The sequence below is a fragment of the Suncus etruscus genome, chromosome 13, assembly GCF_024139225.1.
Source record: "Suncus etruscus isolate mSunEtr1 chromosome 13, mSunEtr1.pri.cur, whole genome shotgun sequence".
NCBI classification, from domain to species: domain Eukaryota; kingdom Metazoa; phylum Chordata; class Mammalia; order Eulipotyphla; family Soricidae; genus Suncus; species Suncus etruscus.
The window spans coordinates 47,098,151-47,110,916 of NC_064860.1; the positions used below are offsets into that span (position 1 = coordinate 47,098,151).

A 12,766-nucleotide genomic window follows, 5' to 3' on the forward strand; every position below is an offset into this window, starting at 1 on the left:
TTCTATCTTTCATGGTTGAATATCTAAGATATTCTAGAAGTAGCTTAGATATGAAAGATGTTCACTAGCATTTGATGACTTAAATAGAATGAATATTGAATAGCACATTTAACTTTGAATAACTTCTGGATTCTTTTTGAATTTGTTGCTGTGATTTGCAGCTCTGCTTACCTACCTAATAACTATCACCTTTTCATACCCTGGACTCTCATCTCAGAGCTGCCTATTCTCTGAAGCATATTAATGATTCTTGCTTGGTTTTTCCTTCTTTGACAGATATTCCTATGAAATTCCTATGAAATTCATGCAACCATTCTTGAGACACCAAAGAGAGCATTTTGGATTGGTTATTCTCTCAGGGGAGATATAAAACACCATTCTTCCTCTCCAAAACAAGGCTATCTAAAAATACTGTAGTAATCAGACCATAAATGCTGTCTTTACTATAACCACTTTTTCCTGGTCCTTCAATGGGATTTTCTGAAATGTAAAAATCCAGGGACACCTTGCTCAATTCACTCTTAGTTAGCTCAAGGAATATCTGATTTCATCTAAATTCAACTAGCATGAAATCTTTACACAAACTATGCTGGACTCCAAAAATAAAATGAGAGCAAAACTGAGAGGGGAAGACAACATTTATCTAAGGGAATCTTATAATTTAAATGTGTGAGTTTGAAATTAAAGGTGCAGTAAATATAGGCCTATAGTAAATTGCTTATGATGTAATAAACAAGAATTATGGATGTGGCAATAAAAAGAGGCAATATAATATTGTATATTTAAGGAGCAGCTATCAGCAAAGGAATAGATCAAATTGCCATCTTGTTTTCTGTTGATAGCTCTAGAATGGTTATTATTCCACAGGAATGCAAAATAGGAGTCCACATTACTAAACCTTTCATTTCTTGATTGCTGGCTAATGGGTTTGCCCTTACTTCCAGGGTGACCTCATAATTTGTCACAATGGGTGCACATTTGCTATTTAAGGAAGCAACTAGGGTTTATTGGAATCTGCACAATAATATCCTAGACCTGTCACATTCAGAATAAAATAGGAAAATGTAATAAACAAAGAAATCTAATGTGTGGCATAATACAGCTTCTGGTCTTTTATTTTTTATTGTAAGCAAGCCACCAATTGTTACTTGAAAAACTGAATAAACATTTTTTCTGAAGAAAGAAATATGAAGCATTATTTAATTTTTAAATTGGGATACTGTCTTAGTTTGTTGTTGTTACTACTATAAAAATGACCATAAACTGTGGTTTAAAAGAACAAATGTACAAAGTTAAGGAGATAGTACATAAATTAGGGGACATGCAAGGCTCCACAATTGAACTTCTAGTTTCATATTGTCCCCTGAGCATTGCTGATGTAGCCCTGGAGGGCTTCATTTATAAAATAAATTATAATTCATTTATAAAACCCTATATTTCTCCTTGACCCTTGATTCTTAAATCACCATACAGTGAAGGGTGTGTGTGTCCAACTTTAAGTGATCCTCTGATAACATTTGGACATTCTATAATTTAGCTTTGTTCCTGCATCCTTTAATTATGGATATCTGCAGATTCTTCAGAGTAAACCCCTAATCCCTTGAGATTGCCACAATATTCTATAAATGAAGCACTAGTCATTGGTTTCCAGGTCACCCATAAATTCTGCTCAACTTAGCTACAAATTGTAGTTTACCACTCCCCTTAAATTTCATCATTCATGACAACAGGTTAGAAAACTCAGGTACACATTTATATTCATAAGTCTATTTGAAGATTCAATAAAAGACTCAGATAGTCAGCCAAGTGAAAAGATACTATATCTAGGAAGTTCAGGAGTGGCATGCAATTATATTTCTGTGCAGTTGGAATGACTCACTCTCTTGGTATATGTATGTGTTCACCAAACCAGAAACTCCTAGAGTCCTATCTTTTGTGAAGGATTGATGGTGACTTCATTATAGAGGCATGATTGATTGACTCATTGACCATTAAAACCGATTCAACCTTTTATCTCTCTATCCTCTCTCCCAAGCTCTGGGATTAAAAGTGGCAATTATCAGCTCATCGTTGGTTCTCTAGGCATCCAACCTCAGTCCTTAGGTCTGATCCAAAAGTCACCTCATTCCCAAATATAAAACATATTTGTTTTTCTTATCTCTTGGGATTTATCAGAGGATTTAAGATCTCTTTAAATGCTGAAACTGGACAAAGACCAAATATGTTTGGTGTTGGGATCATCCCATAGGGTAAATATTATACCTCTGTGCCCAGTCTCTACAAAAGATTTTTTAAGTATCCACAAATTTGTGGAAATAAACCTCTCCTTTTATTCCACTTTCCATACATTGAAAGATAATGAAGAGGCACAAATGTTGCCTGGGTAAATATGTCACCTGCATTTAATCATATGTCACCCACATCCCTCTCTTGAAACGTGGACTTTCCTACTTTCCTACTGGGTCGTGTATTGGAACTTTCTCTGCTTTTGGCGAAGCCAGGATCTCTATCTCCATTCTCTATTGGAGACTCTCTCTCTCTCTCTCTCTCTCTCTCTCTCTTTCTCTCTCCTTTTTCTCCTTTCCTCCCTTACTCCTTCCTTCCTCCCTCTCCCAGAATTTCCAAACAAAATTTGTTTTTACTTCCAAATATAAAGTTAATGGAGTATTTTCTATTACAATGATAAATAAAAATGTTAAGAAAGGATCAAGCATGTATTTCATACAAAATTCTATTGTCACAAAGGTAATTTTTTGGAAACAAGTCACATCATATCTCTGTACTAGTCAAAACCCTCCTAGCCTTCCCATCTTATATAAGAACACAAAACCCTATCAACCAATGCCTTATTGATCTTCCCTGACTCGTTCAATTTTGTGCACATTGTTCCTCAGAAATAATAAGAGTGACCCACCATGAAACATTTAGGTCCCTGTTAGCTAGAACTTTCTTCTCCCAGTCACTTTAAGTAAATCTCTTCATTTTTTAGTCTTTTATTCAGAAGTTTCTCTTTCAATGAGAGAGGTATTTCCTGACCTCTCACTTAAAGTGCCATTTTTCTTCTTCCTTTTTACTGCTAGTTTCCTTTCTAAAAAACAGTCAACCAAGTTAAATTTCTCTACTACTGCATCTTGGACAGTATCTAATATATGTCTTTCTCATAAGAAACTAGTAAATTTAGACATGAATGAATAAATGAGTGAGCTATTGAATAAATGAATTCTCCAGTGAAAACAATCAATAGAATGGTAAATAGAAATAAAATACACAACCACCAATTAAAGTAAAAAAATAAACTTATATAGCGACCAGTACTTATAGCAAAATGGTGCTTGCTTTGAACTGTATTCAATCTTTGGCATCCCATATAAACCACTGAGCATGTCCAGAGTAATTCCTGAGTGCTGAGCCAGGAGTAACCCCTGAGCATATATGGGTGTGATGCAAAACAAACAAACAAATAAATATACATATATATGCAGGTATAAGTTTACTGCATTTATTAAATCTTTATATTTATACTACATTCACTATTATATGCTAAGTTTAGTTCAAACAATGAATTTCTTTTATAGGAGCAAGATTGATAGTATTTTATTTATTTCTGTCCATTATCCAATGAAAAATATTCCTTAGCACAACAGAATGTCTTTCTAATGCTCCTTGTTAGAATTATGGGTAAATTTTATATAGTTAAAGTATTACCTAGCACAGGATCCATCTAGAGAAAGTAGAAATGAAAGGCAACAGCAGATTATCTTCTATTTGAGATTTAGACTTATAAAAAGGACTTCAATTTCCGCTGTTATTCTTACATTGAATGAATGATTAGATCATTTTCCCACTCCATGGAAAGTTAGAGCTGCCAGGCTCTATTTTATTGAGGCTAAACACAGCTTTCCTCAGTAAATGTCAGTGTTTACTCCAAAGCAGTTACCATGAAACGTTTGGTATAAGGAATTAAATTGCATTGTGAGCTATCGGTTAAAGTTGTATATGAATGAAGGTGAGAACTTGAAAGTAGATTAGAAAGCAAATTACTTAGTGTCCATAGAATCTTTGAAAAAAATTAAGCAAAGGTGCTATGTCCATAAAGTTTATATGTTCATAATGTTTACCCTGCTTAAACTTTATGATTCTAGAGTCCAGGAAAAATTGGAAGCCACTGTATTGATTTTCGTTACATTACAGCATGTGATTTGGTCTCTGTAAAAGTTTTAACTTTTTCATGCAGTTATCAAGTGGTGTATGTCCACATGAAGTGATTCTCTGTGATGTTATCTGGGCATCCTATAGTTTAGCTCTTTTGTGACTTTCTCTCCTAGGAGGTAACTGCAGGTCCCACAGAGTAAAATCTTAATCATCTGAGATTGTCACAATACCTAGAAATGAATCCTAAAAGATGGTTTCTAGGTCACCCATAATTTCTGCCCAATTTAGCTACAAATTGAAGGTTTATTATACCTTTTCTACCTTGATTTTAAGCATTCATGAAAACATCTCAGAGAAGTAAGTGACACCCACACAAAACACACACACACACACACCATTGCTCTATTTTTTATGGGAGGGGGACACACTTGGATGTGCTTAAGACTTACTTCTGGCTCTTCACTTAGGGTTTACTCCTGGTGGTTGACTGGGGTGAGAGAGTCCAAATTGGATTCCAAGGTGCAATTCAGGTTGGAAACTTGTCTTGCATGCTCTACCATATCTCTGACTTCAAGATCAATTATTTTTATTTTAAAGTTATGCCAAAACATGGATACAAACCACAGTTATATGTACTATTATGTTATCTGTGTTCATTCAACCTAATTCAAATCATAGTAAACATTTTCACAAAATGGAAAATAAATAAAAGTGTTTTCTATTAAAACATATATACAATGTCCCTTATAGTTCAAATGAGGTGTGACTGTAAATGAAAGTGAGAACATGAAATTTGAGACGTCTCACTCTTTTTCATTCCATCTGCTATGTTCTACTTCTCAAATGGTACAATTGAAAGTAACACTGGTTATTCACCTTCATTGGAGTCCCCTCATCAAGCACAAATTACTTGCTTCTTCACTCACTTACATCTTAGGGGAGAAAAGCAGTGAAGGTGATAGAATGGGGCTCCTCTATTCTCTATTGATGCTAAACTATTAGACATGCTCAACTTTAACATGGTGGGGGGGAGAAGAGGAGATAGGAAAAGAGGTAAAGTAAAAGATGTGGTGAGATGAAAGAAGAGAGAAAAGAGAGAAGAGAGAGGAAAGAGAAGAAAAAGTAAAAACTGATGAGCACAAAGGAGAGAAAAAAGGAAGAGATAGACAAGAAAGAGGAGTGTGGTGGGGATGTGGAAAGAAAGGAACTTTTATCCACTGCTGGGGGGAATTCTGTCTAGTCCAACCTTTATGGAAAGCGATATGGAGATTCCTCCAAAAACTGGAAATTGAGCCCCATATGATCCAGTTATACCACTCTTAGGGATATACCCTAAGAACACAAAAATACAATACAAAAATTCCTTCCTTGCACCTATATTCATTGCAGCACTATTTTCCATAGCAAGACTCTGGAAACAACCAAGATGCCTTTCAACAGATGGATGGCTAAAGAAACTGTGGTACATATACACAGTGGAATATTATGCAGCCGTCAGGAGAGATGAAGTCATGAAATTTTCCCATACATGGATGTACATGGAATCTATTATGCTGAGTGAAATAAATCAGAGGGAGAGAGAAAGACACAGAATAGTCTCACTCATCTATGGGTTTTAAGAAAAATGAAAGACATTCTTGCAATAATTTTCAGAGACAAAAGAGAGGTGGGCTGGAAATTCCAGCTCACTTTATGAAGCTCACCACAAAGAGTGATGAGTGTAGTTAGAGAAATAGCTACATTGCGAAATATCCTAACATAGAATATATGAGGGAATTAGAAAGCCTGTTTAGAATACAGGTGGGGGTGGGGTGGGGAAGAGGGAGATTTGGGACATTGGTGATGGGAATGTTGCACTGGTGATGAGGGGTGTTCTTTACATGACTGAAACCCAACCATAATCATGTTTGTAACCAAGGTGTTTAAATAAAGATATTAGAAAAATAAAAATATATTGCACATTTAATAAACTTTATATTACATTATAAAAAAGAAAGGAGTGATAGAAGCAATAAAAGAGAAATCAGAGAGAGAAGAGAAAGAGAGGAGAGAACTTAGAGAGAGAATGAGGACAAGGGAGGGAAAATATTAGCTTTAAAAGGAAGGATTAAAAGAAGGGATAAGAAGAGGAACAGAAAAAAAACTAGGGATGGGGCAAGATAGGACTCTGCCTTTGGAAACCGCAGAACCTGAGCATCCTTGGGACTGACGCCAGAAATTCACTGCAGGCAAAGCCTAAAGAATTGAACTGTCTCATGGACAACCCTACTTAAAATCTAAACATCGGGGCCGTCAAGATGTCCAAGCGCTAGTCAAGGAAGGACCGCGGTTCGATCCCCTGGCGTCCCATATGGTTCCCCCAAGCCAGGGGCAATTTCTGAGCGCTTAGCCAGGAGTAACCCCTGAGCATCAAACGGGTGTGGCCTGAAAAAACAAAAACAACAACAACAAAATCTAAACATCAATCATTCATTCAATTCAATTTTTAAGACCTAGGTAGATCTTTAACACCTGGTTTTAAGACATGGATAGATGTTTCCCTACACCAAATCTCTGAAAAAGAGACGAGAGGATACAGCTGTCTAGAATGAGATAAGGAGCCCATGAATGACGTGCTTCTCTTGTCTACCAGATTTACTTACTAGGTATTCTCACACCTTCTATTACATTTCATCTACTGTTGCTTTTGGGTATTGCATTTATAGGAAGGCCTCTTTAAGGAAAAATAAGTGCAGTGCATAGGAGGAGAACTAATAACATCATTTATGATGTTTGTTTGGTGAAGGGTTGAAAGGAAAATGCCCCCAAATAGAAGTTTACTGGTACTCTGTGAGTACATCATGAAAGCACATAATTCTCTTAAAGCCAGGTGCATGCACCTTGCTGTAAAAGACAATTATCTACCAAAGGAATAATTTTTAGGTGAGCAAAAAAATTCCACAAGTGACAGTTCCTCTTTAGAAGTCCTCATTATTCATGTATAATGACTTATTTCTGGGAAACTGGGGAGTGATTAATTTTTCTGAGCACTTTCACTGAATTATATCATTTCCTTTTGCACAGCAATTCTTCGAGTTAAGCAAGGCAGCATTATTAGCCCACATTTAGAGATAAAGGGCATCAGAAATAACTTGATGAGAGTGAGTGAATGTGTGTGTGTGTGCGCGCGCGTGCGTGTTGGAAAACTGAAACACCTGAATTTATTACAGACAAAGCTCCCACTTTGAATGAGCTTGGAAAAGTATTTCATATCAGTTGGTTCACTTTTCATATATAAGATGCATTAACAGTATCTGTTAGAATTACTAAATGTTATAATTAGTAAAAATAATGAATAATGAAAGAGCTAGTACCTTTTATCTTGGTACCCAAAAATTCTCCAAAAGGAAATCAATGGATGAAGGTACAAAATTCAGAACTTCATATTCTAGTTTAGGCATTGATTCTCTTCTACCAGTATGCTATCTACAATGAATAGAACTCACAGCTAAATCAATTATTGATTTTCTCCTTTATATAGTTTTTTCTATGTAGGTTGAGCAGCATAAGATATTTGGTTCTTCAAAAGATTGTGATTTGGGGGTCTGAGTGATAGCACAACAAGTAGAGTGTTTGCCTTGCATGTGGCTGACCCAGGTTTGGTTCCTGGCATCCCACATGGTCCCCCAAGCCTGCCAGGAATAATTTCTAAGAATAGAGTCAGGGGTAACTCCTGAGCACTGTCAAGTTGGCCAAAAATACACACAGAAAAGATAGTGATTCAGAATATGATACAATCTCTCATAGAAATTCTATCTAGGGGGCAGGAGTGATAGTATAGTGATTGACTTGCACATGTCTGATCCAGGATGGACCCATGTTTGATTACTGATATCCCATATGGTTCCCCTCTCCTTCCAGGAGTGATTTCTGAGCAGAGAGCCAGAAGTAATTCCTGAGCACCACCACTAGGGATGGCCCAAACCATGCCTCCCAAATAAAGAATTCTATCCAATAATAAAATGATCAACTAGCAACAAATAATTTAGTAAAATTTCAGAAAATGACCTATTGCAATTTATAAAAACTTTCACAGATTTTCTTTTGCTATGTTTTCCCCATAATTTATTACCACTTAACTGTAAGCAAGCAATATGAAGTGAATTATATCATGCCTGCCAAGGTCAGACTTAAGAATGGGAAGGAATCCAGGAACAATGGTGGAGGAAATTTGATACTGGTGGTGGGTATTAGAACATGGAATTGCAACACAAATATATATGAGCAACTATATATGAGCACAATGTTTAAATAAAAGAATAAAAATTTAAAATAAAATTCTGACCAAATATTTGGGGAGATAGATAAACAAGCAATCACTAATGATAACCCAGAAGTCCTACCTCCAGTTTCTGACCTTAAGTCATAATTTTTTAATAGAGGCCCTGCTTGATGGTGACAGAAAACTTCTGTCACATATGTTTTCAGATGATTAAATATTTGTTATGAGAACTGACCACCTTAGTGTTGAGCACCTTCTAATAATTCAGAGTCAACCTGCAAATCTTCCCAAAGGACCTGGTTAGCCTTGTTTGACAAATGAAGATTGCAAAGTGACTTGAAGATATATTTTCTGCTAAAATTGATTTTAGAATAAATGTCAAATGTCTACTGTGAATTCATTGATAAAGGTTAACATGGTCACAGATTTCTTATATTGTGTTCCATTCTAATTTCTCAGAGAACAACTTCTATCATCAGTCTCTATAAACCAGAGACAATTCCAAAAGGAGCCACTAACTCTGAAGTTAGTTATTTAATAAAGACATTTCATTTAGTGAAAAGATTATTTAATTTTCTTTATTTCAAGCTTGAGAAATGATACAGAGAATCAGGTGGTTTACTTTTCATGTGATTGACCTGAGTTTGATCCCTAACACAGCATAGTGTCCAATAAGCACTGCCAGAAGAGAGCTCTGAGTACAGATCCAGGAATAAACCCTGAGCATCTCTGGGATGGTCCCAAAACAAAACAATTACTATGTTTTTAGCTCACAAATAAGGAATATACATTTATTTACTATCTTTTAATGTACGATCAAAGTGATTTTTTTGAATAAGAAGCTGCCAATTGGGAGTTCTCTTTCTATGAAAGAATAATTCATGCTCTTGCCAATGATGTTGATTTTTAGTTTCAGATATTCGTTATTATATTTTTAGTGTAGAGAAATTTAAGCTGAATTAAATTCAGTTAATCAAACATAAGCAAGACCTACAACTGACCTTTATTAAATTGCCCAATAATGAGAGTAAATGAAGAGCAGTATGCTGATTGCAAGTATTCACCATTTCATGGACAATTAATATATTTTTAAAGAAAATAATGAGTATTGGTCAATCAAGGAGTAAGTGAGCAGAGGTCAGCTAAGAGAGCCATTACTGAATATCCTGTGTGAATAAATAATCCCAGGACAGCTCTTAAAGAATGTTTGAATGTACTGTTAAGAATGATTAATTTGGCACTATGAACATCAAATATGTGTCAAATTCAGAACTGAATTTTTTGATGAGGTTTTAAGCACTAGTATTTCATGTTGATGCTTGAGATTGTTTAAATCTCCATGCTTATGTATGATGGGCTTAGTAAACGTGTTCCCATTCAATTGAAAAAATATTTCTCAAGTTTTCTTTGTAACCACTTACTCAAAACAGAAAAACAAAGCAAAAACAGTTCAATATACTTATGCACTTTAAGATTTAATAAAACATCAATCCAGAAATCCGAGCCATGAAGAAAAGATTATATATATATTTTTTGACTGTAATAAACTTTTCTGTATGATCACTCTAGAGTCTAGATTAAAGTGATAGCTTCTGGGTAGAAAAAATATATATAATTCTAAAGAAAGAGAGTTCTTTCTTTATACAATTCAAATTCTGCTTATGTCAGCCATGATGTGACATTCCTAAGCTATAGGAAATCACTATACTATCATTATACTATCAGTTTTATTTTACATTGTACAAAATATTTTGGGATACATTTGTCATCTGAGAAGTATTATTCAGTTTAAATTGGGTTTGGAATATTAAGCACATTTATTCAATTTTATCTATTTATTTAAATTCATATTTTTAAAATACCAATGAATAATGTCATTAAAGCTCTCATGCATCTCTTTTGCTTCTGCAGGAGGGATTTTTGAAACTGTGGAGAATGAACCTGTTAATGTGGAAGAATTAGCATTCAAGTTTGCAGTCACCAGCATTAACAGAAATCGAACCCTGATGCCTAACACCACATTAACTTATGACATCCAGAGAATTAACCTTTTTGATAGTTTTGAAGCCTCCCGGAGAGGTAACTATTTTCACACTTTACAAAGCATTTTTGGGTGATATGTCTGCTCTACAAGTCACCTTTGGCTACCTGCCCTTTCTCAAAGTGGACAACTTTGTGAAAATGGGTTGCAGGAAATGTGTGTCCACCGTGTCACTGTCCAGTACAAGCTGAACTAGCCTAATGGATGTTGCCTAGTTCTGTTTTCTGGGCCTTTCTCATAAGCTTACCCTTCAATGCTCTCCACTCTATGATTAACTGGTTCAGTGGTGAATGGAAAATGTCAAGCTTGATCTGTTTTTCCTTTCTGAGGCTGAGATACCACCATAAAATTGTATAGTGCAGTTAAATAAAAACTTTGGAGAAGGTCATGGCCACCAAGGATGTGGAAATGCCCAGGACACACATTACTCACACCCTAAATTTTTACAGGTTTTAAGCTCCTGAGTTGATCTAGCACCTCTATTATTTGTTTTTCAAATTTCTTTCCATCAGATCATAGAAATATGTAGATGAAGCCTACAGACCTATCCCTTTATTGATTTTCTTTCTCTACTGAAAAGACAAGATGTTCTTAACACCTAACATCTGCGCATATAAGTTGAAAGTCTTCTCTCAATGAGTCATTAAAAAGTGGGACTCATAGATTCTCCCCAAAGCTGACTTTGAAGCATGGTTATGCCCTCTAAACTTGAAATTGGCTTTGAACAAGAGAACTGTTGTATCTAGATATACATAAAGTCCACTCATCACACCAGATAATAAAACTTTTCTGTCTCATCGAAGTATGCTTTTATCATCAAACACAAACAAATAAAATTCAATTAACACTATATTGATGTTGATTTCCTGTACAGTTTGTACAGTTTTCAAATAGGACGAACTCAAGATCATAAGATACGTTCATTTTTTATTTTGTTTTTTTTTTTCAGCCACACCCAGTGATGCTCAGGGGTTATTTATTTCTATGTGCTCAGAAATCACTCCTGGCTTGGGGAATCATTTGAGACACTGGGGGATTGAACCGCAATCTGTCCTAGGTTAACACATGCAGGGTAAACGCCCTACAGCTTGCACCATTGCTCCAGCCCCAAGATATGTTCATTTTATAAATTTTGCAATTCTTATAAATTTTATAAATTTGTAGTTCTTTTAAAGCAAAATGAAAAATTTATTTTCTGGGAAGCACAGATGAAAAATAACTGTTTCTTTTTCTATAGTATGACCTTATATAAGAATATTTTTTTGGACCTGAAATATAGTTCAGTGGGTTTACCTGCAATCAATACAGTTTAGTTCCACATACCACTATGGTTCCCTGAACCTGTCAAGAGTTATCCCTGTGTGCAGAGCCAGGAGTATGCCCTGAGCACTAGTGGGTATGTCCCAAAAACAAAAAAAAATATTTTTCTTCATTGTGTTTAAAGAGTGCAGATACTATATTGGTCTATGAATAAATAAAAAAACTTTGTACTCTAAAGTTTACAGTATATCATAAAAATAAAATTTTCTCTATAGATATATATCTCTCTTATACACCACTGTTGAGCAAATTTCTTAGAAAGCAAACAATGTTTAATCATGATTATTCACTCCACATATATATGGAAAAGGTTTATTTTCTGACCTGAAGTACCTGCCATACTTTTAAATTAAATACCCTTAAATTTCCTTTAAACTGGTAATTTGTTGGAAAACAAAATCAAAAGAATTGATTTTCCGTCAAATAGTATTAATATCTCACCAAAATATTAGCAGAAATTGCAATCCATTGTCCATGCTAAATAAAAATAGCAGTTCACACAGCCTCATACTCTTATCTTGCTTACCTATGAAAATACAGTCATTTTTTGACAATTTATGCTTGTAGTACTTAATTCAGAAAATTATATATCTTCATATATCATGAGGTAATCCATACTAAAAAATACACTATCAGAAAAATTTTCTTTTGGATGAGTTTTTCAACACTTGTCCTGTAAATATCAATAATATAGGTCTCAAAATTCATTTCTCTCTATAATTAAAATTATATCATTTGAAAAGATCACAGTTTTTTATTATTATAAAAATTAATACATTTCTCTTAGAAATTTTACTATCATTTCATTCAGCAGTTCATTGTTTCTCAGCTGTTTCAAATTCCTTTAAACTGCATTAAAATGTGAACTTGAAATCCTCTTAAGAAAGTAATGTAAACTTCAAAGTAAGGTATAAAAACTAAGATTGCTACAATATTACTTAGCAATATCTCAAAGATAGGAGCATGTAAAATGCCCCATGTCATAGGGATAG

General features: G+C 34.7%; 1 protein-coding gene across 4 annotated transcripts in view; it reads left to right on the top strand.

The window, feature by feature from the left end:
- The window catches only part of GRIK1 (glutamate ionotropic receptor kainate type subunit 1), a 495,577-nt gene that overhangs the window by 320,592 nt on the left and 162,219 nt on the right, over window positions 1-12,766 (top strand). For all 4 annotated transcript variants that reach the window (XM_049785753.1, XM_049785754.1, XM_049785756.1 and 1 more), the window contains exon 2: window positions 10,325-10,492. In XM_049785753.1, the coding sequence (XP_049641710.1) occupies window positions 10,325-10,492 (168 nt within the window). The remainder of the gene's footprint in view (window positions 1-10,324; window positions 10,493-12,766) is intronic.